Genomic DNA, 27139 nt, shown 5'->3' with positions numbered 1-27139 from the left:
GAGATTTTTTTGGGTCAAGTGGGGTGAGCAATGTGAGGGGCACATGGGCAGGAAGCAAGAGGGTGGGGCGGTAGTGATTTACAATGCAGAACACAGTACTTCTCCCTGCTGAAAGCACTGAAAGTCTTTCAGCATGTGAACTGTTAGACCAGCCCTAAAAAGTTATGAGCCTGCAAAATGTTTTACTGGTCTGCTAAGGAATTAGTAGCCTGTGTTTCCATGCTGGCCATGGAAGAGGGAAGCCCCCTCACTTTTTTTGACCAGCATGGAGATGCAGACTATTTTTTAAAAAAAAAAAAATCCCTTCTATCAAGTGACTGGTGGAAGAGAAGTCACAACTGGGCTCCCTCGGCCAGACCATTACATTTCTGTGCTGATTGTGGAGGAAGAGACTTTTTCCTCCTTGGCTAGCTAATCTATCCCTTCTCCACCAACCTGTATGGAATTCTTGGTTGCCTTTGGCTACAAAAGGCTGCATCAGATAATATCAATACAGTTTAAGAACTTTTCACCAATTTATGAACCTTGCATTTTCAGTAGAAATCAGTACTCTCAGAAAGCCCACATCTGCACAGGATTGTATATTTTGTGTTGCATAAAACTTATTTATTTCATTTTTATACCGCCCAATAGTCAAAGCTCTCTGGGCGGTTACACTGTAGATCAGTTTCCATAGGGAGCATCTAACATTCTAACACTGAAGGTAAAGAGGTGCAGTGGACCTGGTCAGGGCCTGAATGGGAAAGCACTGGGAGCCTTATGAAGCAGAAGCAGGATATAAAAGTAACAAACAATGCTCTTATATGTTCTGTGCTTTGAAAGCACAAGATATCCGCAATCTCTATGAAGAGCATACATTTACCGGGAGCAGGGGAAATGTTTGTCATGAAAAGAATGAAGAAAAAGCACAGTCCACCTATTGTATAAACAACCCAAAAGTACTTCTGCATGAATGAAAATCTGCAACAGTATATTTAAGTAACAGCTTTGTCGGTGTTCCTCATGAAAACGACATTTTGTGCATCTGTAACTCAGGATATTTACTGCAGGGATGAACATGCTATCAAAAAGATCTAGAGCGCATCAGTAAATTAAAGTATAAATAATGCAGCCACCACTAGTTTCCACTGGGAGAGCTTTCAAAAGAACAAGAATGGGACAAAGTCCATGCTCAAGATTATTATTCTAAAGTCTATGGAATGTCTCTGCTCTTTTGTCAACAACAAAACTCCGTGGTGAATTTCAAAAGCATGACACACTGAGCAAAAAAAGAGGTATAACAGTTCAGAGTGGGGCAGGCCAATGTAGGAAAAATTGGCATTCATTATTCAGTATTATTATTCAGAATACGTAAGGACTGCTTCAAATTTCCTACACAAAGCTCTTCAGTGGGGTGTGTGTGTGTGTGTGTGTGTGTGTGTGTGTGTTTACACATCTGGTATGTAGTCACAGATTACCAGTACATAAGCATCCACTTTGCCACACATACAGGAACTGGGAAAACACACATTTGGCAACAGCTTCCTAGTATGCCCCCCATGCAACTCAACAGATGTCTATGCAATAGGCCCATGTTTGGGCATGTTTTTTCCCTATCCTGAAACCACAAACTTCTGCAAAGAAGCAGTTAAGATTCTACTTCACAGACCGTAACAGATCTTTATACAGTGTTATTTCCTACCAAAGTAGCAATGCTGAGAATCTGCTCTGTAGCTAGGACACCAAATACTTGTGACAGCTCGACTGCAGTGTCAAAAATGTGTGGGGTGGGGGGATGGGGGGAGACAACTACACTGAGAATTACACTTTACGTGGCACAGTTTCACAACAGTCGGGACATTGTTACTTGGGTGTGTGGATGGAAAAGCCTTTGGGAAATATATTTTAAAAGCCCACAAGCAGCTGTTACTAAGTAACTTAAGGACACTTACCTGAAACATATCTGTATCTTTATCATGGGTATATTCCACTACAACCGTCTGGTTTCTTGACAGTGTGTAGGAGATACTGTGCTGCCCTTTACAGCTGATGGCCTGTGGAATAAAACAGTTCCTGTTTTATTTAAGCAACACCTCGGTCAGGGGAAAGCACATTACTACAGCACTTGGGAATGCTATTACAAGCATTAACAACTTCTCCCAATGCATGCTTCATTTTCATTATGCACTTTACAGCAAGTACCTAGGAGAAATGTAGCTATTATTTCAGTTGCAACTCTCAAATCACAAACAATCCCTTACATAACCTTTCCATGAGACTGAGTGAAACTCCTTCCTATGCAAGATGTGATCATCCATGACTATGATTCATGCTATGGGGTGAAGAATAAAAATATCTGTGCTTCATTAAAAAGGGGGGAAAAGTTAAGTTTTGATTTTTATATCTATTCCACAAAGCCAGGAAAGGAGCAACTGCCCTATTCCAATTTCAGCTCCAAAATAATGTTTCTGCTTTTTATGCTGGGGACATCTACCCAGAAAACCTTCAGTGCAGAACTTCATATATCAATTCCCTTCTCAAAACCTACTTCTACAAACCCTGTCTTCAACTTCCTTTTCTTATTGTAACAGTCACTTGCTGTCTTGATGGGTAGCTTTTGTCTCTTTCTTGCTATTCCATTTCTAAGATCTCTCTCTTCTTTTCACTCGGTATTAAAGCACTATGAACACTGCCAGGTTAACAATAAGAAAAGGCCAAAGTTTGAGACAGATGAAGCTTCAGTGCTCTCTCTGTCTTTTTAGGCGCACACCTGTTTTATCACCGAAAAAGGAGGCAAGGAGAAAAGAGAGAGAACCCACAAGGCTGTTTTATGCAAAGTCCATCAAGACCAATACTGTAGCCTCTAACTGGCAGTGGCTTTCAAAGATATAGCGAATATATTTTCTTTTCTTGCCCTGTCAAAGAGCCCTTAACTAGAGATATCAGGATTGAACATGGAATCTTCTGTAGACAAAATAGGGATGGCATTTGAGAGGTCAAAAAGGATTTGATAAATTGACTAAATATTGATCAAATAATAGTCAAGTATATTTTTAAACCATTATTAGAATAAATGCTTTCATCAACAGGTTTTATTTAAAATATATTAATGTAATGATTGATTTAAGATTTAACAATGACAGATTTCTATAAATGTAAACAATTTACTGAACACTTCTTCTCTTTGGATTTTAAATAGGGATGTGCTCCGCTTCTAATCGGACCGGTGAATTAGAAGCGGAGTGGGGGGCTTCGCCTGCCCTTAAGGCGGAGGCGAAGAGGATTGGGGGGCCAGCGGAGCGTGGTGAAGAGGATCGAGGTGAAGGCGGATCCTTCGCCTCGATCCAGAGCTCCGCCAGAAAGGTAAGTGGGGTTTACCGGGCCCTGCCGCTGTCGCTGTCGCCCATGCGGCGACAGCGGCAGGGTCCGGTAACCCCCCCCCGCCCTCCTCTCCCTTACCTGCCTCCGTCCACGGTCCGTCGGTGTCTTCAATTGAGCCCGTGGTTCAACCAGGAAGTCAGCCCAGACTTCCTGGTTGAACCGCGGGCTCAATTGAAGACGCCGATGGACCGTGGACGGAGGCAGGTAAGGCCCCCCTCTCCCTTAGTCCCTTACCAGGCTCTGCTGCCGTCGCCGCATGGGCAGTGACGGCGGCAGGACCTGGTAAACCTGCCTCCCTCCTCTCCCGGCCTTACCTGGCGCCACTCCCCTTCACTGCGGAGCTCCGATTCGGAGCCGGAGCTCCACGGCAAAGAGGAGCGGAGTATGGGCGGAGCGGCGCGGGGGGTCCGTGCACACCCCTAATTTTAAACACGAGACACAGCCTAAAATAGTAGTATCTTAACTAAATTAAAACAAAAATAAGTATATTTCACTATAAACCATTAAAACAGAAGTCAGTTTTTTAAGGCAATTTTGCTAAGTAGACAGCAGACCATTTCTTTAAGCTTCATCAAGGCTTCATGGAATGTGTAGTCAATTGGGAATAACTGATTGATTTGTGTCTCCTCTCCCCCGCAAAATAATAAAAGGGGAGTAATGCACCAACAGTGGTAACAGACTGACAGAGATACTTCGAAGCCTGAACACTCCATAAAAGAGAATACAGCTTGATGGTTGGTTCACATTATCAGTTATCTTGGAAACATAGGTAAGTTAAAAGAGCATCTGCCAACAGCCTCACATCATCATCATCATCATCATCATCACCAGGTGCACACTTAAGATGTATTACAGTGTAAAGTGCAAGCGTAACAAGCAATTGGAGAAACACACACTTCATAAAGTCACACAAGTTCAAGAGCACTGACACTACAACCAAATTAACTGCTGAGTAATGTATGAAAAGTCCACAAGTGTCATGCAAAAAATTAGAGGGCTGTTTACATAATGTGGGTTAGGGGACCCACAAATAATTCAATTCAGAGACACAATTAAGATTTTGAGGTTAGCAAGGATGTTTTAGCTCCAAGACCAGCACCTCATCACAGGTTTCTCTTTCAGTGGTTTTAGCAAGTGAATTCACTGGACACAAGCATTTGTGAGTGTCATTCTGTGCATGGTGCTGAGGACCAACGACATGAAAAGTTCATTACAAGCAGAAAGAGTGATGTGTGCATCTGAACTGGCCTAGCAGAAGGGTCTCAATCCAAAAAAGGTCCCTCTTCTTAAAGACTATGCTCCTTGATTTCAACTGCAGTAATAAACTGGGATCAACGAAGGGTTGCTATCTGTACAGGTCACAGAAAGACTGGGCTTTGATGAGAGGTTTAGAGATGATTTGCCTTGATAGGGGTGAGAGGGTATTTGAAGCCCAAGGCAGGGGTGCAGAAAACGTTGGCCAGCAAAAGTGAGCAGATTTGGGGAGGAGCATAAGAACATATAAAAACCAATGCTGGATCAGACCAAGGGTCCATCTAGTCCAGCACTCTGTTCACCCAGGGGCCAAACAGCTGTTGACCAGGAATCCACAAGCAGGACATAGTGCAACAGAACCCTCCCCCCATGTTCCCCAGCAACTGGTGTTCAGAGGCTTACTGCCTCTGAAACTAGAGGTAGCACATAGCCATCAGGACTAGCAGCTATTTATAGCGTTCTCTTCCAGGAATTTATCCAACCCCCATTTTTAAAGCCATCCAAATTGCTGGCCATCACTACATCTTGTGGTAGTGAATTCCATAGTTTAACTATGCACTGAAAAAGAAGAAGTTGCAACATCCTTAAAGAAGCTATTATCCTATCCCACAAGGAAAAGCAAATTGCAACCAGACACCAGTTTGTGATTAGAGTAAGGGATCTGAGCAGCTTTGCCAGGCATTTGACCTAACTTTGCATACCCATGGGGAAGATGGCTTGTTAGGATTTGTCTTCCAAAGAAGAGTGCCATGATCCTTATAAGCTCTAGATCCTACAATGGAAACAGTGTAGTGAGCAAGCATACAATGGTCTGTGTAAACTGGAAAAAAATTACAAAAATGTTCTCTGCACAGAATGCGGGTTCAATAAAGTGGCTTTTATTTTTCTAAATTTTTTTTACATAATATTATGGATTCATAATTTGGGATCATTAACATAAATGCCATTGTTCAAGCAAATTTGACTCATTTTTCTCTAGGGAACTAATTGGGGCAGGATACTCCTAATAAGTTATTTTTAGCTCCACTGCCTAAGTTACTAGAATGGAGTTCTGTCCTCATTAGATTGTGAAAAGTCCACGGCGACCTTTAACACAAATCTAACTGATGTATGAGCTGACATTTTCTTGGTGAAAAATTCACGTATCCAATTAATTCTATATACTATGCACAATGGTATATACTCTACTATATTAGCACTGTTTAAACTCCACTCCTGAAATGAACATTTGGTTTCTGTTAACAGTAAGAAATCTATGAATGCTATTTATAAGTTTTTATATGCCAGGTGTTTAACAAGTTCATTTACTTGGAATGTCATCTAGAACAAATACATAGATTCATTGCTAATTATTGCTAACAGATGTTGTTTTTTATTTGGTCATTTTGCTTAACAAATGAAAAAGCTGGGGAAATTTGGAATAGTTCGAAACTGTATTTTGAACAATCACCTCATTTAAAAAAAAAAAAACCTCTATGATTTGCAAATTGACTTACAGCTTCTTTATCCATGACAGTTATAAATTTGCTTCAGAGTTTATTGATTCCAATTACCCAGACCCCATTTAAAAAAGAGAGAGCTTTAGACAATGTCCACAATATGTGTGTGTCTGTGTGTGGTGGGTAAGTGGGTAACCAATCCTATGCATTTTTCTGACTAAATATGCATAGGAATGCACCCCAAAAGAATCAAGTTAATGAACAAGAATTTCCAATACATTATGTAACAATTAGTCTAAGTACTCCCAAATGTTTCCAGTGTTTGTGCCTGCAAGGCTATTACCAATCAAAATCAAGACCCCTGCCCTTTTTCTTTTACTAACCTCTTAGGACTAGTTCTCAATTAGATGGTAAATCTGTATTAGGACTGTACCCACATTTCTAGGCGGTGGGGAAACAGCCTATGGCTGCTAAAAGCTATTTAATATGAATGATTCTTACTATTTTAATTAAAAGCAAGAATTTATTGTGATAAGGAAATACATTAAATAACATCTTGCCACTTTATCCTGTATCTAAACTTTGGATGTAGGAAGCCAACCAGGATGGTTTGGGAGTTAAGATATTTTTTTTCTTAACATTGTCTCACACTGTTAATAAACAGTCCATTTTAGCAAATTCTTTCAGCCAGTCTCTTTCTTTGCACTTTTCTTCAAATTCCTAAGGCGTATTACAGAGCCCAAAGTTATTTGGATAGTTTTGCATCAGGATGGACTTTAAGATTTTTATACTGTATTTTGTATTTGTGTTTTTAACCTGTTGGTTGTTTTATTATGGTTTTAATTTTTGTGAACCGCCCAGAGAGCTTCGGCTATTGGGTGGTATAAAAATGTAATAAATAAATAAATAAATAAATATCAACAAGTTTGTCTATTTTATACATGCTTGTCCATGAGCAACACCCCATCCATGCTTTGCTCATGGCCGGTCATCCAGCCTTACATAACTAAATATTAAATTGTAATGTTACCTTGGCGGCATGAGAGGTGTGGCAGTGCCATTTCTTTCTAGACTGTTGGGCTAACATGAGAAGACTTGGATTAGGCAGGTACATTGCATGCTGCAGGTCTTCCCCATAGCAGTGACAAAACTGAGCTAACGCGGTCAGTGGAGGTGGAGCCAGGCATGGACCTCTCATATTGCTCCAGCGGCACATGATGGACTGGTGTCACTGTGACTCCTATGCCACCAAGCTACTGCAAGAACTCAGCCTGTTACCCTGAGCAAACATGTGGCACAATCCAAGCATAAAAGGAAACAGATGCATTAACAAACCTGACCTCCTTGTTTAATAAATGCAGATGGAAGGGGAGATGGGATATGAAATGGATGGATGGATGATAGACGGATGGGAGGGGGAGTATATTGTCATCACAATATATGTAAAGAAGATTGCTACTTTGTTAGTGTAACACACACAAGTTGAAAATTAATTGAGCAGAATTACTGCTTCTATGTGGGAAGACTACGGTAAATCTGGGAAGTGAAATTGATCTGTGTTGCTGATACAGCCATTAAGTGTAATTTTCTGGTAACCTTTAGCAAAAAGAACATTGCCATGGAAACCTCATGGGATTTGAGTGCTGAGAAGGAAGCCCATCTTAAGCGGAATATTAGAAACTATTTTTTAAAAGGTTCCCATCTGCTTTTTCCACATACCTTCAGTGTCTTTCATGCAAACTGATAGTGATTTACATGAACAAAATAAGGTCTATTTAAAAAAAAACACAACTCAGTTATGCACATGCATTTTCCAGATACCTGGAATGTTTTCAAACTGGCAGGTAATTTAATATTAGCATAATTTTCTAAAGACCAAAATTAATTACTTTGAAGCAGGCTATGTCTAACTACTCACTGTTTTTACAAACATGTTTGACAGTGCGAAAAATTATCTTCCTGAGCTTTTCAGCACTCATTGTGAAAATGTTCACATAGGACCTGTTCAGGTGACATGCTAAGCCATGATTAGGCTGCTAACCCTTTTGCGGCAAATGGATAATGAGGGGGTTTAAATCGTGGTTATGTAGTCACCATGGTTAGGAATGGTTCACATGACACGCTAAGCCATAATGTTTAGCTCAAAGTGCTTAACCACCATGGTTTAGTGTGTCATGTGAACAAGATCAGTGATGTCAACACACAGCCAAATAAAGTTGGCTCTGACCTCTTTGTGGCTAATTATTTAAAGTTATCCACACACCCTGTGACAGAGGCTCCTAACTCTTTTGATTAACAGATTAAATTAAAACTGATTTGATAAGAGTGGGGTCCAATAAAGTTCAGTGTTTTCTTGGGCTACTATATCCAGTGCCAATAGCCTGAAAATGCACAGGGAAAGCCCCTCCTCCTCCCTCCCAATCCCCTTTCCTTTTGTGTCATGTCTTTTAGATTGTAAGCCTGTGGGCAGGGACTGTCAAGAAATACTTTTGTAAGCCGCCATGAGAGCCTTTTTTGGCTGAATGGAGGCATAAAAATACTTAAATAAATAAATAAATAAATAAAGCCCCCATGGCCAAGTAATCATTTATGGAACAAGAGAATCACCCAGGCATCTTGGCATTTCTTTGAAATCTTCTGTGTAACTATTCGCATTCCCAAAGAGGCAAGTCACTTTAATCAGATGGCATAGTTCTACTGGGACACTCTCTCTTCAGGCTGCATGCCTGAATGCTCTCCATCCACATAAGGAAACAAACTCTCCACCCTGCTGAGCTGCATCATGCAATTGTTCTGAATGTGTAAGTGGCTTGCCCCTTTGGAATTACTGCCCATAAAACTTCAAAGGAAGTTCTGGCCACCTAGGCATTTCCTTTACTTGGACATAAATGACCAATTTGGACCACAGACCATATTCATTATTCTGATAACTACTCTCCAACCATGTATGAATAAAACTTCATACAGGTACCATAGTAGAATAAGCTGTGACAACAAGTTATGGACAGACCATAGCAAATGACAGCTCTACCAGAGCAAATGGTTTAGCGCACATAAAAATTGGCTTTGAGCACAGTGGTCACCAACTGAAGCACATGGAAAGCAGGTGTGAAAGCCAGGGTTGTATGCCAATATTACCTTTAGTTACCTCTGTCAATACATGTCCCAGAGTTGGCAACAAATAAAAACAGAACACATAAGAGTGTAGCTTTCATACTATTGGCCCCAAACGGCTGTAATACCACATCTTTTGTTATATTCTACACAGGCTTTTTAAAATAATAATAATAATAATAATAATAATAATAATAATAATAATAATAATAATAATTCTTACCCACCTCTCCCTCTGGATCGAGGTGGGGAGCAACATCAAATATAAAAATACTATAAAATATATACAACTGATTAAAAACATATAAAAATAATATTGTTGCCATTATACCGCCCAATAGCCAAGGCTCTCTGGGCAGTTTACAATTAAAACCATAATATACCCAAAAAAAAAAATTATCAAAATATAAAACATTAAAAATGTCATATAAAACCAGAATAAGTAATAGTCCAGGGAAAGCTTGTCTAAAAAGCTATGTTTTCAGGAGGCGTTTAAAGGACGTTACATTTTCCGCCTCCCAAACCGCATGAGGGAGGGTTTTCTAGAGGGTGGGTGCTATCTCTGGAACACAGCAGAGAGCCCCTATATGAATTAAGTGAAATGCCCAATTTGTTAGTACACATACGTATAGCTGAAAGCTGGAACCCATGGAGAAAAAATGAATTAACAGTTAATAAGTTTTGTAAATACAGCTTCCAGATAACCAAGCAAGGCAGCAGTACTTAATGCAAACAACACTGTGTTCCAGTGCATGCCAGCATTGGCATGGTATACAAATGAGATGAGACTCATCTCATAACTGTATGGTTTCCAGACACTATAAATTGAATCTGACACAAATTGATTTTGTATCGACAGCCAAAGTCTCTCTAGATAGCTACCTTGAGAGAGAACTTTAAACAGCTGCCCAGAAAAATCTCTTGTGAGAAATGAACACAGACAAGAATGTAATCCTTGCCAAAAAGCTATTGATTGTTTACAGAATTGGCATCCCTTAATGCTTTGGGACAGCAAAACAGAAGAAGGAAAAAAGTGGGTTGAAGGCTGCTTTGTTATGTAAACACTGAACCATGGGAAAAGTTACGTGCCTTTTGATTTCAAGAATTGCCTATCCAGCATTTCTCTCATACTCTACCCCATTTCCTGTATCTTTACTGATCTGCTCTCAAGTAGGTAATACCCCAACTTCAACAGAAGCTCCAGCACTCAGTTAGGCTGCCTGCCAATACATTAGCCAAGGGTTAAGAAGGGAAAATCTTTTCTTAAGCCCTAGTCTCCTCATTCTGCACAGTATTAGCAAACAGAAAACAAGAAATTGCTACCTTAAAATGCTGCTCTTTATGTAAGCACATAAAGTTAGAGCAACTAATATCTCCATGGTCCTTGTTCTAAAGAACCAGACATGTTCTTTTTTTTCTTGTTCTTTTTTGAGCTGCACACAATATAAGCCTTGCTCTTTGCTTTCCAGCTATACACTAGCATCAGCTAATACTGCTTTTGGCTATATCTTCACCATATGGCTAAAAGCCATTTTATATTGAACACATATTCGGAACAGTTTAATAGTAAGGATTTTTGGTCAATTTTGTTATGGAGTGCAGAAACGAGGTCTCCTAAGTCACATAGAAAGTCATCTTATACTGAGGGCATTTTAGTTTGGGACAGAAGAACGATTTTGTGAAAAGTCTCAAAATGCCACTGATGCACTTGTTTCACTGTTCAAGAGAAGGTTGAAAACTCATTTGAGTTAATGTCAAAGTGACTTGCCCATCAATCACCCTGCTTGGAATCGGTTTTTCAAGCTACTTATGTTCTAGAAGTTATGCTCAGGGTTTGTCAACTCTGCAATATTGGCTGATATAATATAAGCTATTTTGAGATGTCTGGTTACACTGAGTAACAGGAAAATGGATATATAATGAATATTAAATGTACTGCCTATCTATCAATTCAACACTGAAGTAGTCAAGTCTATTTTGACTCTTGCATAAATGAGAGAGCTTACAAAAGCTTCACCCCGCGTGCATGATAGGGCAAATAGTTTCCACTGCTGGATCTGTCCAAAGTCCATCTTGTCCAGCGTCCTCTTTCTAAAAGCAGCCAAGCAAATATGTCTGGAAAATCCCAAACAGGGTATGAAAGTAATGACCATCCATCTTGTTTCTTCTTAGACCTGGTTGTTAATGAGAACTTTAGCCATGATGGCTTTTACACATGCATTTTGTTAGCATCATCCTAGCACCTGGTCTAATATGTCTTTTGTTCTGAAACATTGCACAGTCAAGGGACTTGTAGCAGTTAGGACCTCATCTTATGCCAACTACCCACATTTATTGTACTTGAAGATGATGACCTGTGTGTCCTCTACTGTAATGAAATTAGTAACAGTTGCTCTCATGTGAGTATGCAAATAATGGGAACTCAGAATAAATGTGAACACCTTCCTGACTTCCAGATCATCACCCCAGTCAAGCAACCAACAAGGGCAGCATAAATTGGCCAATCTAAATCCCTGGTGGGAAATGTGGCCTAATCCTTAAGTGCCTTTACCTCTAGAGAGATCAGCAGATTAAAGCACTATTTGTGTTCTCTTATGGTCTCTCTTGTTCTGGAAACCTCAACATGCTTGTCCCACAGATGTCTGGCGTTTGTGACGCTTTTATCAGCCAGCCTAAATTCAATCATGAAGCCAGGAGTTTAAAGGAAGGCTCCAATTCCTTCCTCACAGCCAAGCTATTGAATCTTTTATTTAACCCTATCATGAGTACATCCAAAGTGATTGTCACCTTTGTGCACTTTCCTCCTTTTTGCCTATACCCTACAACTGCCCTTGAGTCCAGAGCCTCTTGGAGATTTTTCCACAGAACCCAACACACATAAAAGTACTTTTCCATTGCTTTAAGATCTGAGGATTCAACCGGCACACTTCTCATTCCTCGTAATCCACTCCTAGCAGCATTCCTCCCTCTAGGGCCAAAACTACATTTCCAGGACCAGAGCCTTCCTGTTGCTGTTTGTGTTGCTTGTACTGTTTTGCTGCCTTGTGTACCAAGATAAAGCTTCACCCAATCCTGTATTAAGGCAGTATCTGTTCTAGTGGTACTGCTAAATCACATCGAAAGCTCAGATAAATGCCTGAGGTACTCAAATGACCTCCACATTGTATGTGCAGCCACAATCTTGGGGCAACAGATGTGTGTATCACTCAAAACACCAGGGACTCCAGTGTGACTATCAAGGATTGTAGGCTTTAAACCCAGTGGTTTACCAATCTTAGAGTTCGGGGTGTTCTGCTAGCGTTTCAGCTATAGTTTTTGTGGGATATCATGCCAAGTGTAATCAACACTTCGCTAGCTTCCCTTTCTTGCCTCCTTACCCTAGTTGCTTTGCCTCTTTCCATATTTGTTATATCTCTTTGGGTGAATCAGTGTCCAAGGGGAGGAGAGGCATTGCTTCACTGCCCTCCATTCCAAATTCTATTTTGGAATTGCATTCTGCACCGGATGAGGCTCAGGGGCTCCTAAGAACAACTTAGCCTGCTGTCTGTCCCCCATCACTGTCTCTCTCAACCTTTGCCTCACTTTCTCTCTCCTGATATTGTTCAAAGTCTATCTAGAACTGAGCTGATTTATGCTAGAGATCTCTGCATCTGTAAAATCTGCAGGGCACAGTGAAAGCCTGAAATGTAACACCCTGAGAATAAAAGAATAAATAAAATAAAGTAAGATTTTAGCCCTTATAACTGTAGATAAAATTTGGAAACATGCTGGATTGGATGAGACTCCAGTTATTCTTGTTTAACTTCCATTTATTTCAATGGGCCTATTCTAAGTATTACTAAGTCTGGATCCCACCCATGGACAATGTGTGGGACTACGGAAACAGCACTTCATGCCTCTCCAAAGCCTCCCTTTCCCCACCATGCTTCTATCCGCCTGTTGCCTAAATACCCTTCTCTTCATCTTCCTTGCTCTCTTAACAAATCTTATAGCCACCACCTATGGCATTTTTACACTTTGAAGAAGGAAGGAACACAGATGCAGGCATTCTCGTAATATAGCCTGTCCCCAGAATTAGACTTGCTTGACATGTCAGTTTGGTGCAATGAAGAAAAGTGAATTTAAAAAGTACACATTGCCATGTTTTATCTACATGAGAGAAACTGCACAGATATCAAAGGCATAAATAAAAGACCCACACAGTCAGCAAATAGGCAAACCTAAGCAAACAGGTTTCATTACTGCTGTTTCAAAGCTGTTTCAGCACTCCAGGCGAGCTGGCATAAACAGATACGTAATATGCCCAGTGTGCACTAATGAATCAGTAGCAGAGTTGTCCAGGCGTTTTTGGTGTGGGTGTGGGAGTGTTGTTGTTTTTTAAAAGTAATTGGCATTCTAAATACAAGTTAAGAACAGGCAGCAAACATTTCTCAAGAAAAACTACAATATCTGAGGCTCCCAGAACTTTGCAGCAGCTGCTTACACTGTGCTTCATGTCAATGTGCTAATTACACCCTTGTTATATGACATAACTGCAGGGAAGTCTCCTGAACGACATTCGCAATAACACCTACAGAGATGCCTAGGCTGCTCATGGGTAACTCACAACAAATATTTGTTCTGCAGCAGATATACCTTGTGTAACCAGGTGGAGCTGAAAACTACACATCCATTTTCAATCAGAAAAACTGAGTTAAGGATTTGCTTTTAAGGTATCTGGAAACAGCCAAACTTTGCTTCATAGACTGGCATCTGAGATACTCTTTAGCACTCGAATTTTCTTAGCTTTATTTTCCACTTGGTGGATTTATACACTTGTTCTTCCTCCCACATAGATACAGCCTGTCCTTAGTTCATAATTACAGATAATGAATGCCCTGTGCTTCTAAATAACTGTTAATTTAGCACAAGTTGTACTTAATCTTGTTTCACTGAAACCATTGGTAGGATCCAAAACCACATCCATGCAAGTTTTGTGCCTTTATCTAGCCTCTTACAGCAGTTCTTTCAAAATACCTAATGAAACATCCTGCCAAATCAAGGGTTGTGATATCTGATAGAGGTAACCGCTTGTAGCCAGATTCTTTATGGTTAAATTTTCTCTATTTACAAATGAAGTTAAGGTCACACATAAATCAACAACACAAAAGCAAAATAGGCTTACTAAGAACTTCAAGAGTAGGTGTCAACCACTACTCATAAATACACAAAGCTTTCCAGGTTTTTTGAAAGGCTGCCAGGAGAAGGGTAGGGGGGGGAACCTTGGCAGGACTCACTCTACCCAAAACATGCCTTGGGGAAAAGATCAGATGAAAGTATTAAGAGCTTCTTTATTTTCCGCTAGCATGAAACCAGTTGGGTTCTTGCCCAAAACAAACTTTGCTCACAAAGCAGATGCACACGGTTGTTCCTGCCACTTTACCTACATGCCAAGCTGACCACAAGAGAACATACAACCTTGCACAGCATGGCAGGCCATGACTCACCCAATTATATTTCTGCCTGCTGATACCTACTCTGATTTGAGGACACGGAAGGGACAGACACTGCCCATTCCTTATGCAGCAGATGGACTGGGCTAAAATGTTAGACTGCCTCTGCTCTGTTCGTCAAAAGGGGGTGTGGCTATAGTTCCATGGAGGTTTGCAGGAGTGGGACAGAGCTTCATACATAGCATCCCTTGGCAAAGATGCACACGAGGCAAAATGACAATCATGCACAGCTGCCACCACCCAACTATGATGGTGTTTGATGCTTGGGAAGGTTGCAGAGTGCACCATCAGTGAAAGGCTTAGGGCAGGGGCAGGCTGCAAGTGCAATCAGTTGCTAGGCAGATCATAGAAACAAAGGACTGAAGGCTGGAGGAGAGCAGTGGGGTTTTTTACCACTCTTGCCAAGTGACTCTGTAGGCAACAACAATAACCCACTGTGATGGTCACACATGATGTGTTAAATAACCAACTCTGCAGACCATTGGCTATCTGAGTGGGTTATATTGGCCAAATAAACCACTGTGGATTAAAAAACTCATCAAGTTACATGACAATCCACAATGGGTTAAATAAGTCATCATTGTTTATTAAACCTATCGTGGGATATTGTGACGTCCGAACCCCATCAAAAGCTAAACTTACACATTGAGCCTTTCATTTAGTGCAAGGATAAATTATACCTTAGTATTACATCTGAATGGATTCTTTGGCTGCAACCACAACCACTAACAAACATGCAAGTTTGCCCTCAGCTGCCCCAGAAAAATTCATGGTATAGACACATAATACACAATTCCATGATTTTTTAATTTAGCATTATTGTGAACCCCCCTGGGGTGGTGTTGAGAAGCAAAGGAAGGAGAAAGACAAACACATCACTACCAACACCAACACTTGGTGGAGGAAGCCAACTAACAGACACAAATAAAACATCAGAAATGAAAAGCAACAATATATCAAAAGACGAATTTCAAGACTAACTTCCTACTTTAGTAGAAGATCCATTTTTAGCAATTAAAATTACAAACTGATCAAAGTGAAATTCTCACTGTCAGAACAAACAACTTCTACTTCTTGTAGAAAGGGAAGACAAGGCTGGATACTCTTCCTCCTTCAACAGGCAAATTAGAGCAGTGCAAATAGAAAAGCAGATGAATACACTGGATATGAAGTGGGAAAGCCTAAGCAGAGTGCCCTCCAGATTAGCAAAACATGAGACATGTAGTTGTAAACAGATTTAGTAGCAGTATAATCACATTGCTGTCACGTTATAAAGAGATCTGCTTTAATGCTGTGGAGAGAAGGATTAAGGTTTGTAAATTTGAAGTCTTTCAGAAATAAGCCTCTCTAAAAGATTATATCCTGGCTTTTATGAAATGAGCAAGGGCTCTACGGTACACAAGGCCCCAGCAGCAGGTAGTAATAGAACCAGAGGGGACAGCTCAAGAATGAATGATGCACAGAAAAGACTTTATTATCCATCGATTGCTTACAATGTATTGACTTCCAAACAACAGATTGTTCGTCACGACAGTTATTTCAGCTGCCGCTGATTTACCTTAAAAAGACTCATCTCACAACATATAATTCACAACAGCTTTCTGAAAACAGTGTCAACTTGACCAACTCTGCTTGTTTTCACTGCTGCACCGTGAATATTCACTTCGATTAGCTACTAGGGATAAAGCAGGGATTTAAAGCTATGGCAGCTGCTATGACAAACATTTGCAAAAACAAATAAGCCATAGATCTAAAGAGCAGCTTTCCAGACATGTGCTTTCACTGAACTGCAGTTGTTTTCATCTCAAAGGTCATGTTAAGTTGTACCCCAATTGGCTAAACAGTTTTCAAATTGTGCCCTTTTTTCCCAAGGGCAACATTTGCAACCCTTTTTTCAACCTTTTCTACCCCAGGTAACTAAGTAAAGAGGGCACAATCTTTGTCCTAGCTGTATATCTCATAGCAGCTCTAATATATACTGGAATTCACCTTCATGACCAAGGCAGAGTGCCTGTGCAACCCTAACATAGCTCTTTTTGCTGCAATATTGTGCTAGATATGGTTTCCAAACCAAATGCCCACCATCTGCTTCACTATGTTTTATCCCCCAACTATATTGTATCTAAAAGGAGAATAATAAGCACCATTTTCCCTGTGAAAGCGTTTATCAAAGTCATTGAGGGCTAAATTCGCCAAGGTTGCACATAGTTTTAATTGTTTTTATTGCTTTTAAAATTTATACTGGTTTTAGCTTGGTTAGTGGTTTAATGTTTTTAGCTGTGTATATTATTTATTGTTTTATGTTGGTGAAGTGATTTTATCTGTACGCCGTCCTGAGAGCTTAATGATATAGAGCAAGATACAAATGTTTTAATAAATAAATAAAATTAAAAAATTGATTGTAGGTCCAATCTCAGTTATTCCCTCCCCACAACATCCAAAACTCATGTCATTCTTGCTTTGTGGTCATTTTCCAGGTCTATCTACATACATGTCTACAATCCCGTAGCACCTCATTAAGGCATTTACTACTCATCTATGGCAAGTGGAAAATTGCCCACTGGTTGACAGTATCCTCCCCTTCTGCATGCTCCTCCCCTCCACATTCTTTCACCATCCAAAAAAACACTACTCTGGCATCATCCTGACTGGATCTCTGGATTCCCTACAGTGCTCTTTTCTAGGCTGAGCAAAAAGAAGTACAGCACTACAATGATTCCATGCATTGCCTCTCCTGGCTTTTAAGGCTAAAGGACTGTGTACGGTTGCAGTACTTTTCTCATTCTGGAAAAGGCATCTAAGCCAAGTCTTCCCCAGCCTATGCTGCAGTATAGGATTATGGGAGCTGTAGTCCAACATAACTGGAGAGCACCAGGTTGGAAAAAGTCGCCCTAAGCCTTATTCCCAGCTGTAAAGGGCCCATCTGTAGGTGCCTGGGAGTTTCCAATTCTGGCTGCAGGGCATCAGGTATAACTTCTGAAGCATGATCCAGCAATTTATCCATAAGTATTAAAGTCTGCATTTAAAAGTTAAGATGTTTCTAATACTCACGGTCAGAAAGGTCTTTGGGTAGAAGCTGCTTATGTAATCAAAGTTATAAGAATTATCTAATGGTATTAAGAATTGTAAGACTCCTTCATTTGCCATTTTCCCTGTTCTTATAAGGGAAGCTTTCTTCTCCTTTTTTAAAGTCACTGACAACAGTCACAGTCTGCCAGAAAAGTATGAACAATTGTTCAATTTTTCATCCAGAATCTCCAGTTCTAATATTCAGGACTCAGTGTTTCTGTTTATGCACTGAATGCCTTAGATTTTGTTTACTAGTTTGGAGAACTGTCTTGTTCTTACCATGAAGACCTAAAATAGGCGACATCAGAACAAGAACAGTTCAGTAAAAGACAGTCACAGCCTAGGCTGAAGACATTTTATAGTACCAGTAAAACTGCAATGTAAATAATGGGTTAGGTTTTTCCCCTGTCTCCAAAAACAGATTTAGTTTATTTGTAGCAATGTGGATCAGTAAGGGGAGCATTCTGCCATTTATCATACAGATGACTTATCTGGCTGGAAGCTAGTATTAGAAGAAGAAAATGACAGAGAAAATGACAGTTTTGAGCAATGGCAGCTATAAGGCACAGCATGCATCCTACACTTTTCTCCTTAAGTGAAGCAGCATCTAAACCTAAACGATTTCACCAAAGACAGGAGACAAAAGGGGGAAAATGCTTAGAAACAGTGTCCAATGTGTATATGGTTTTTATATTTTGCATTCAGCCTGCTCCCATTCATGTTTTCTCATACACATTCCACTGCATATTTAAAGCTACCTTTTCCAGAGTCACACCATTGGTCCATTTATTTATTTATTTATTTAGAGTATTTTTATCCTGTACCTCAGCCAAAAAGGCTCTCGGAGTGGCTTACAATTGATCGGTAAAGAAGACAGTCCCTGCCCTCAGGCTTACATTCTAAAAAAAGACATGACACACAAGGAAAAGGGGATGGGGAGGGAAGAGGGAGAAAATAAAAAGAAACTGAGACTGTTCGGGCTGGTGGGAAGGCCCTGCTCCGTCCTCTCATCTCCCAATGGAGGAGCAGATCAACAGCTCCTTCTTCTTCTCCACAGGGTGAAGATGTTAGCCCTGTGACGGGGTGGGGGGCTCCAACTGAAGCAGGCTCCAATGGTCTCTGTCTGCTCCAGTCTCCCTCACTTCTTCTTCCCCACAGGGTAAAGATGACAGTTAGCCCTGTTGGGGGTGGGGGTGTCCAACTGAAGCAGGCTCTGATGGTCTCTGCCTGCTCCAGTTTCCCTCACTTCCTCAATTAGCCCAATACTGTCTACACTAACTAGAAGCTGTGTCTCCAGGATCTCAGGAAGTGATAATTGCTCATACTGAGACTGAATGCACACAAACTCTACCAATGAGTCAGGGCCTCTCACATGGGCTGGCATAACTGAGAACAGTGGAACCTATTTCCCAGTAAGTGCACATAAAACCATCTCATTAATAACTACCACCACCCTAAAAACCCAGTACCATGTAAACCACCACTTCTGCATTACAGGCATATAAGAGGTTCACAGGAAGCTTCCTTATATTGAGTCAGACCATTGGTCCATCTAGCCCAGTGTTGTCAACACTGAATGGCAGCAGCTCCCCAAGGTTTCAGTTACGCAAGACATCTTCAACTCCATAGACATTAAAAATGTGAATACAAAACTGTTTAAAATAGTATTCAGATCAACCTTATAAAAAGCACAACATTGCTAGAAGATTCCTCACACCCTTAGTAACTTAGAACCCATTGGTTCTTCCTCCATTTGCAGTCTTCAACGAAACCTAACAAGTATGTTTTCTTAGCACCAAACCTGAGGTGCAGTGCAGAATGGGTCACTATTATTATTATTATTATTATTTATTTATATAGCACCATCAATGTACATGGTGCTGTACAGAGTAAAACAGTAAATAGCAAGACTCTGCCGCATAGGCTTACAATCTACGGTGGCTGCTTCAAAACCAAAGAAACACAGAAACACAGAAACACAGAAACACAGAAACACACACACACACACACACACACACACACACACACACACACCTATCAGAACCATATCAGTTTCCAGGTAGTAAACAAGGCTGAATTTGCAATATGAGGATTTCAAAGACAAATCTGGCTATTCTGAACCAGGTACAGATATCTTTGAATTTGTTCTAGTTCAAAATTAGCTTCATGCCCACTGCTACCATGCTTTCCCTGCCATTTTCTCCAGCCCCTTCCTAAACAAGCTGCGGGGGGCGGGGGATAAGTGGGGACAGGGGAGGGCTCAGTAGTGAAGTAAGAGGCCTTTCTGGACCCTCTTTAACCAGAAATATCATTTCCTGCTAAGTAACAGCTTGCTGGCAAGAAATGCCACATCGGAGCATGCTCAGTAGCATTATATTTAACCATTTTCCAGAAAAGCTTAGAAAACATTTTTAAAGTCAAGATAACAAGAAGTTCACTCATCACAAATGGCTGCATTTAAACAAGTAGAGATTTCTTCTCAATGCGTATTTTACATTTTATTTGCTCTTTATCCAATCCGTTGAAATAAGGCAAGACAAAAGTGAAACCTAATTTGTGGATAAATAATTACATCCTTGCACAAGTTAGAGCATTATTAATAATGTAATTATGCAGAAAATGAAATGAAGCATTAAAACTCATTGAAAAGCAGTTCTTCGCTCTTGCATGGAGTTCAAATGGGAACCGCAGCATGAAAAGCAAGTCAAATGTTTAAGTTACTTGTTCTTAAGCAAGATCAGGGGAAAAGGAAAAAGCTGCTGTTAGTGAAGTTTAAACTCAAAAGATGCTTCTGTTAAGCTAGGGGACTGCAAAGGGCATGAAGTGGATTTCACAGCTGATAGCCTATAACCACTTCAGGTATTTACTAGGGAGGCACCAACTAGAAGTGCCATCACTTGATCAGTGTACATAGCGTGATGTGGAGACACTGAACATACAAGATATGTATATATACACACACACACACACAGAGAGAGAGAGAGAGAAAGTATACTGAAATGTTATGCCACTGTGGAAACCAGCACAATGATTACATTGAGTAATTTCATGACTGAGCAGAGGTTTTAATAGGCAATTCTGAAAACTGACCAGGGCAAGTTCATTAAAGTATTTAAGTTCCTTCTATAATGTAGCAAACACTAATGGTTCTATTTTGCAACAAAGCAGAATTCTGCTGTCAAGGTATCATAAAAGTTTCAAGATACAGATTCAGTTTGCTTAATTAAAAACAAACAAGCATCCAAATAGAGAACATTTTGGAAGGGCTGGGGTAGCAGAGGACAAAAGACAGATGCCCTGGGCTACAGAAAACACAAGTAAGCAAAGACTAGAAGTCACAGGAGACATCAGTGCAAAGCTCCACACTGTATGACTCCTTTTGATTATCTATGAATTGTAGCCACTGTCTATGCTTTTTTTAAAAAGAAAAAAGTTGTTTGATTATTATTTTTTAACCACAAGAGATATGAGTTATTATTTAAAATTGGCAAATGTTAAATTGTCAGCAAGTTACATTCTACATTGTTTGGGTATACATTCTACACTGTTTGGATATACAAGAATAAGTGCAACTTTGTCCAAAGAACCACAGAGCTACACAGATTGTAGCAAGAGTCCAAAGACTCTTTTTCTTTGCATCTGTTGTATTCTTATTACTGAGGGAATTAATGGTGGCCTTTTAGCTGAAAACCTGTTTGAACAGTATGATCTCATTTTGAAAAAGATAGTCCACTGTACAAGAATAGATGAAGGTTAAAAAGAGTTTTCTGAAACCTTGGCACGATGATCGGTCTAGGAAAGCTATAGGCCCTTCTGAAATAGTAACACTGATTATGAACAGCCATTCCATAGCTAGACAGACTGAGAAAAAGAAATGCAGCTAGACTAAGCATAGCATATGCCAGCAACATTTATAACATCTGCCCAGGGCCAAAGTTCTCATGATGCCAAGTATAACTCCGTTTCACTTACTAAAGAGTGCCACAAATCTGACACCAAACAATTTTGGGCAAGTATCCAGTTGCATCACCACTGCATCTGTAGGGTGGTTTAGCTGTTGTATAATGGATCAATCAACTCCCTTACAAGAATGTGTTTGTCTGGAATCCAGTTTGTAAAGTTTCAAAACCTAGCATTTTGTAACACATATTTGGACCAGTTCAAGAATTTGTTTATGTTCTTGACTATTAAGTTCCTGACTATAGGAATATGCTAATCCTGAGGTCTACTACAGGGGTAGGCAAGCTTTGGGGGCCAGTGGGTGTGTTTGGCAATTTGAGAAACTCTCCTGGGCACTACCACAACATAGCTGCCATGGGAGGCGTGACTAGTCACAAAGGACAAGTAAGCTGAGTAAAAGGCAGAGGTGGGGACTAAGTCCCAACACATTTTTCCCCTTCCTCCTCCCTCCCAATCCCCTTTCCTTTTGTGTCATGTCTTTTAGATTGTAAGCCTGTGGGCAGGGACTGTCAAGAAATACTTTTGTAAGCCGCCATGAGAGCCTTTTTTGGCTGAATGGTGGCATAAAAATGCTTAAATAAATAAATAAATAAATAAATAATAAACACATCAAACAACTCTTGTGATCCTCATCTTGGAATGTTGCCAGACAGCAACCTCTGATTACTTGCATCAGCCCTGCAGTAACTAAGGCCTTTGGGCATTAGCTATAGACAGCTTTGCCATTCTACCATAAACATCATGCTAACATAAAACTCCAGCTCCTCAGCTACTAAGTCAACCTTCCCCTCAAAAACAAATAGATTATGCATCCACCACCCCCAAAAGAGTATGTTGTGAATTTAACTTTAATATTAATAATTAGAAACTCATGAACAGAATTTCCTGTCTCAGTTTCCTAAAAGACTTACATCAATGAAATGAGAGAGACCTAGTAGTCAGAATTAACAGAACAGCCTGTGCACACACAGTGATGACAAAAGGTCCTTTAATACCTAGGGCATATCCCCTTGCTGTAACCAACAGGAAAATGGTGTTGTGTGGCAAAAAGGATCTAATTCTACACCAGCTTGGAGCAAGTCACTTTCTCCTAGCCATTAATTTTCCCTGGCCATTAACTATCTCTTGAGTAAGAGGATGAGAGAATTTCAAACCTAGAATTGTGAACCGCCCAGAGAGCTTCGGCTATTGGGCGGTATAGAAATGTAATAAATAAATAAATAAACAGACTGCTTTTGGATTCCTTAACTAGACAATTTGTTTTAGACATTATTTTACAACATTTAAAAGGCACTATACTCATATTTGTATCATAATAATTAAACTTCCCCATCAAAGACACCTTCACAAACTTTCCTAAATATTAACAAGATAAACCAAATCTTCAATACCAAAAAGACAGGAATCTGGTCTCCTCACCTGTTCTCGCTATTTATACTACAGGATAGGACCCCTACACTAAAGCATTATATTAATAATAATAATAATAATAATAATAATAATAATAATAATAATATACAATCCCATAGCTGAAGCTCTCTGGGTGGTTATATACATACAACACAAAACCCAAGAAAATCATTTTGTGTCACTGGTACTAGGTGTTTATTTTAGTAACAGTTATTCCTGTTACTAAAACATCTTGACATACATGAAATTAGAAAGATACCATTTGATTTGCACAACATCCAAATGTTGCAGGAGTACATACGTGTGTGTGTGTGTGTGTGTGCGCACAATAGTCTTTATAACACTGCAGGGATTTTCTCAACGTAATCAGGAACTTAGCTTCTCCATTTCTGGACCCACTTTTAATGCCCACGTAAGAGGTTAAAGATTGTGGCACTTTACAAATAGGATATAAACCACACAGCAAAACCTCAAGCAGATGATGAAATTTAGAAAATGGTTGACCTCCACACATACTCCGATCAAGTCAAGTGGAGTGAAGAACAGGAAGAAATCAGCAATGCCTTAAGTGCTCTTTCCAGCTGTTTTATTTTTTTAAAAAAAGAGAGTGGGGAGGGAGAGACTGTGGGGCTGCATAGCTCCTCACTACAGAACACAGAATGCTTAAGCAGGGATACAGAATAAAAAGCTGCAAATATGAAAGAGGCTCTTCAAAGTATTGTGAATGCCAGAAGAAACTGCAAGAGGGAAGTGTGTTGGATGTAATTTTCACCTATTCATCTCAATAGGAGGTCTGACATTGACTTAAATTGGATGATAACTACACCATTTGTAGGATAAAGCAAAAGACAAGAATCGCAAGAATGCTGCTGGAATTTCCAGTTTGCTTTCTTTCTACCTCTTCAAGCAACCAGAGAGAGTGAATTTAAAGCCATTCTCTTCCCCCTCCCCCACCACCACCCTCTCTCTTTCTCTCTCTCTCTCTGCATTTTTTCCCTGAGCTTACAAGCCCACGCAAGAGCCATCTGAGAATTTAATCATGCCAACTCTGGCCCATTTCTGGCAGAACAGCAAAGCTGATGGAGTCACTGAAAGCACCTCTACCTGATGTTTTATTGATTTAACTATTGTAAGTAGCTTTAAATGCATACTTCAAGTACAATTTTATTAATGAAATAAATGTGTAGCCATTACTTATTTGTCACAGGAAATTATGATGACATCCTCTCTTGGCATGGTGGGGGTAACATCACATTTGACCAGCATTTAAACACAGCAGTATTATGTAACTAGGAAAATATTATCTTCTTCAGCTACTGAAGGAAAATGAAACTTCTTCTTAAGTCAGTAGCAAAATATTTGTTTTGTTTTGTTTATTTATTATTTATTACATTTTTATACCGCCCAATAGCCGAAGCTCTCTGGGAGGTTCACACACGGAAAAAAAAATCCTAATCAGCAGCTAGTTTTCCTGAGGGAGTAAACAAATAAAAGGATGGAGGGCCCTGGTCCCAATGCTGATCAACTCAGACTACCTGCTGGTAACTCCTGTCGCAACAGCTACAACTTCCTCTTCATCCTTTTTCCTTCAAGTTGGCATCCTTGGGAACTGGCAGTATTTGCCCAGAGTTCCCTACCTGCTAACACAGAGGTTGACCTATGTCACTTTAAGCCAGTGGTTCCCAAAGTGGGCAGTACCACCCCCTTGGGAGCAGTGGGATTGCATAGGGGGACATTAAGAGGCAAGGGGGCAGCAGGGGGCGTTAGGAGGCAAAGGGGTGGCAGGGGAGCGCTCGAGGTGGTCTTTTCCATACCAGGAGTCTTGGTTACAGAAGGAAATTTCTGATCGCTCTCCTGCACTATGGAGAACAGTTCAGAAGCTCCTGGTTGCATTTCCAACATCGTATTTGGTGGAATGTGGTTTTAGTGTGGTCTGCCTACTTCTCTCCAAGCAAAGAAATCGACTCCAGATTACTAAACGTGGTGATTTAAGACTCATGTTAACTGACTTTAAACCAGACATTGGGAAACTGGTGTCACTTCATCAAGCCCATCCATTACATTAAGAATTTACAGAATAGTGAGGTACTCTTACCCTAGTTACTAAATGTGATATCTAATATTCTTGCTAAATGACTATCAGACTTTGAAAAGATGATATCACTGGATCAAGTTCATCAATTATGTTTAATTGAATAAACTAAAAAAATGTAATGGGATTTTGAAGCAATATTCAATTAATTGTTACTGTTTTGAATTTTATTGTTATTATCTTCCTTAGTGGGTCGTTGAAAACTGCTATTCTGAATAATGATTTTTATAGTGTAGGGTAGAGGGCACTGGGCATGAGTTTGTGGAACCAAGGGGGTGGTTGGTTACCTGAAAAAGTTTGGGAACCACTGCTTTAAGCTATGATGGGTTAATAAGCAACTCACACTAGAGTATTTTGAAAATAAACTACTGTTCTCTCCCACAGGATCAAACTAATACACTACTGTGTGTAGTTTATTAAGCTACTGTGCAAAATTTTATTTATTTTATTTATTTATTTATTTATTACATTTTTATACCGCCCAATAGCCGAAGCTCTCTGGGCGGTTCACAAAAATTAAAATCATCATAAAACAACCAACAAGTTAAAAATACAAATACAAAATACAATATAAAAAGCACAACCAGGATAAAACCACGCAGCAAAATTGATATAAGGTTAAAATACAGAGTTAAAACAGTATAATTTAAATTTAAGTTAAAATTAAGTGTTAAAATACTGAGTGAATAAAAAGTGAATAAATTTATTTATTTATTACATTTTTATACCGCCCCAATAGCCGAATCTGAGTCATTCCCCCATCCCCTGTCCTACTGCAGTCCTCCCACTCCAGCAGTGGTGCTGTTTCACCCACTGGCATTACATCAGCCTGTTTTAACCTTCCACAATATCCCAATAAGAGGGGAGCTGTTAATTCAGCACTTCCAGTATCACCCTGGCAACAGGGTGTTGGCCCTAGAGTGCTGGAGGTATGCAGGATTGGGACCAAATTTCATACACAGCCTCCCCTAGTTAAGAACCACCCAATACACCGTGAAAACCCAGCACAATTACACACAAAGGAGCGAAAACCCTGGCACACCAAAAGGGGGTGGTGCAGATAAACCCTTAGAAGTTTGCAGGATCAAGACAAAACGTAATACACAGACTGTCCTAGCAGGGATGCACATGAGGCCCATTGAAAACCCATTGCACTAACAAAGCCATCCAAGTGAAAGTGCCTTTTCGCCAAAAAGGAGGTGGCGGCTATAGCTCCATGGAAGTTGCAGGAGTGGGACAAAATTTCATACACAGCATCCCGGCATAGATGCACATAATGCAAAATGACAATGCTGCACAGCTGCCGCCACCCAAATGAGACATTGTTTGACACTTGGGGATGGGGGGGGTTGGAGAGTGCACTGCCAGAGGAAGGATTAGGGTGGGTTCAGCCTAAGAGCACAATCATCAGTTTCTAGGCAGATCATGGAAGCAGAGATGTGCCAGCTGGTGGAGAGCGGTGAAAGTAGTTTTGACTGCTCTTGCCAAGTGACTCTGTAGGAGACCAAAATAACCCACTGTGACTGCCACACAACATAATAACCCACTCTGCAGACCATGTGTTATCAGAGTGGGTTATTTGAGGCAAGTAAGCCATCATGGATTAAAAAATCTCCCGACAAACAACACAATAACCCATGATGAATTCCGGAAAACAAGCAGCAAGTACATTTCAATGCAAGGAGAGACAACAGCCCTTACGAGTTTGTTCAGCAGGATTTGGTTAAGAGGAGTAAAGACTGGAATGTCAACTGAAGGAGAAGATAGATAAACAAGACTTCTAGAGGATAACTCTAAGTCTGTTGCACACATTTGATAAAGTGGACGCTAGTCCATGAAAGTTTCTACCAGAATAAATTTGCTACAGAGCTCTTCGTTGTATAAATCAGATCGTCATTACTAACCTTGCACACAGGTTTTCCTCAGATTGCAGCTTTACAGTTATATGC

General features: G+C 40.2%; 1 protein-coding gene across 1 annotated transcript in view; it reads right to left on the bottom strand.

Annotated features, from left to right (window-relative positions):
• Window positions 1-27139, bottom strand: part of PELI2 (pellino E3 ubiquitin protein ligase family member 2) — a 99681-nt gene that overhangs the window by 18491 nt on the left and 54051 nt on the right. The window contains exon 3 of the mRNA XM_063118206.1: window positions 1932-2033. Within this exon, the coding sequence (XP_062974276.1) occupies window positions 1932-2033 (102 nt within the window). The remainder of the gene's footprint in view (window positions 1-1931; window positions 2034-27139) is intronic.

The sequence above is a fragment of the Elgaria multicarinata genome, chromosome 2, assembly GCF_023053635.1.
Source record: "Elgaria multicarinata webbii isolate HBS135686 ecotype San Diego chromosome 2, rElgMul1.1.pri, whole genome shotgun sequence".
In the NCBI taxonomy this organism is placed as follows: Eukaryota; Metazoa; Chordata; class Lepidosauria; order Squamata; family Anguidae; genus Elgaria; species Elgaria multicarinata.
This window is presented reverse-complemented; position numbering and strand designations above follow the sequence as displayed.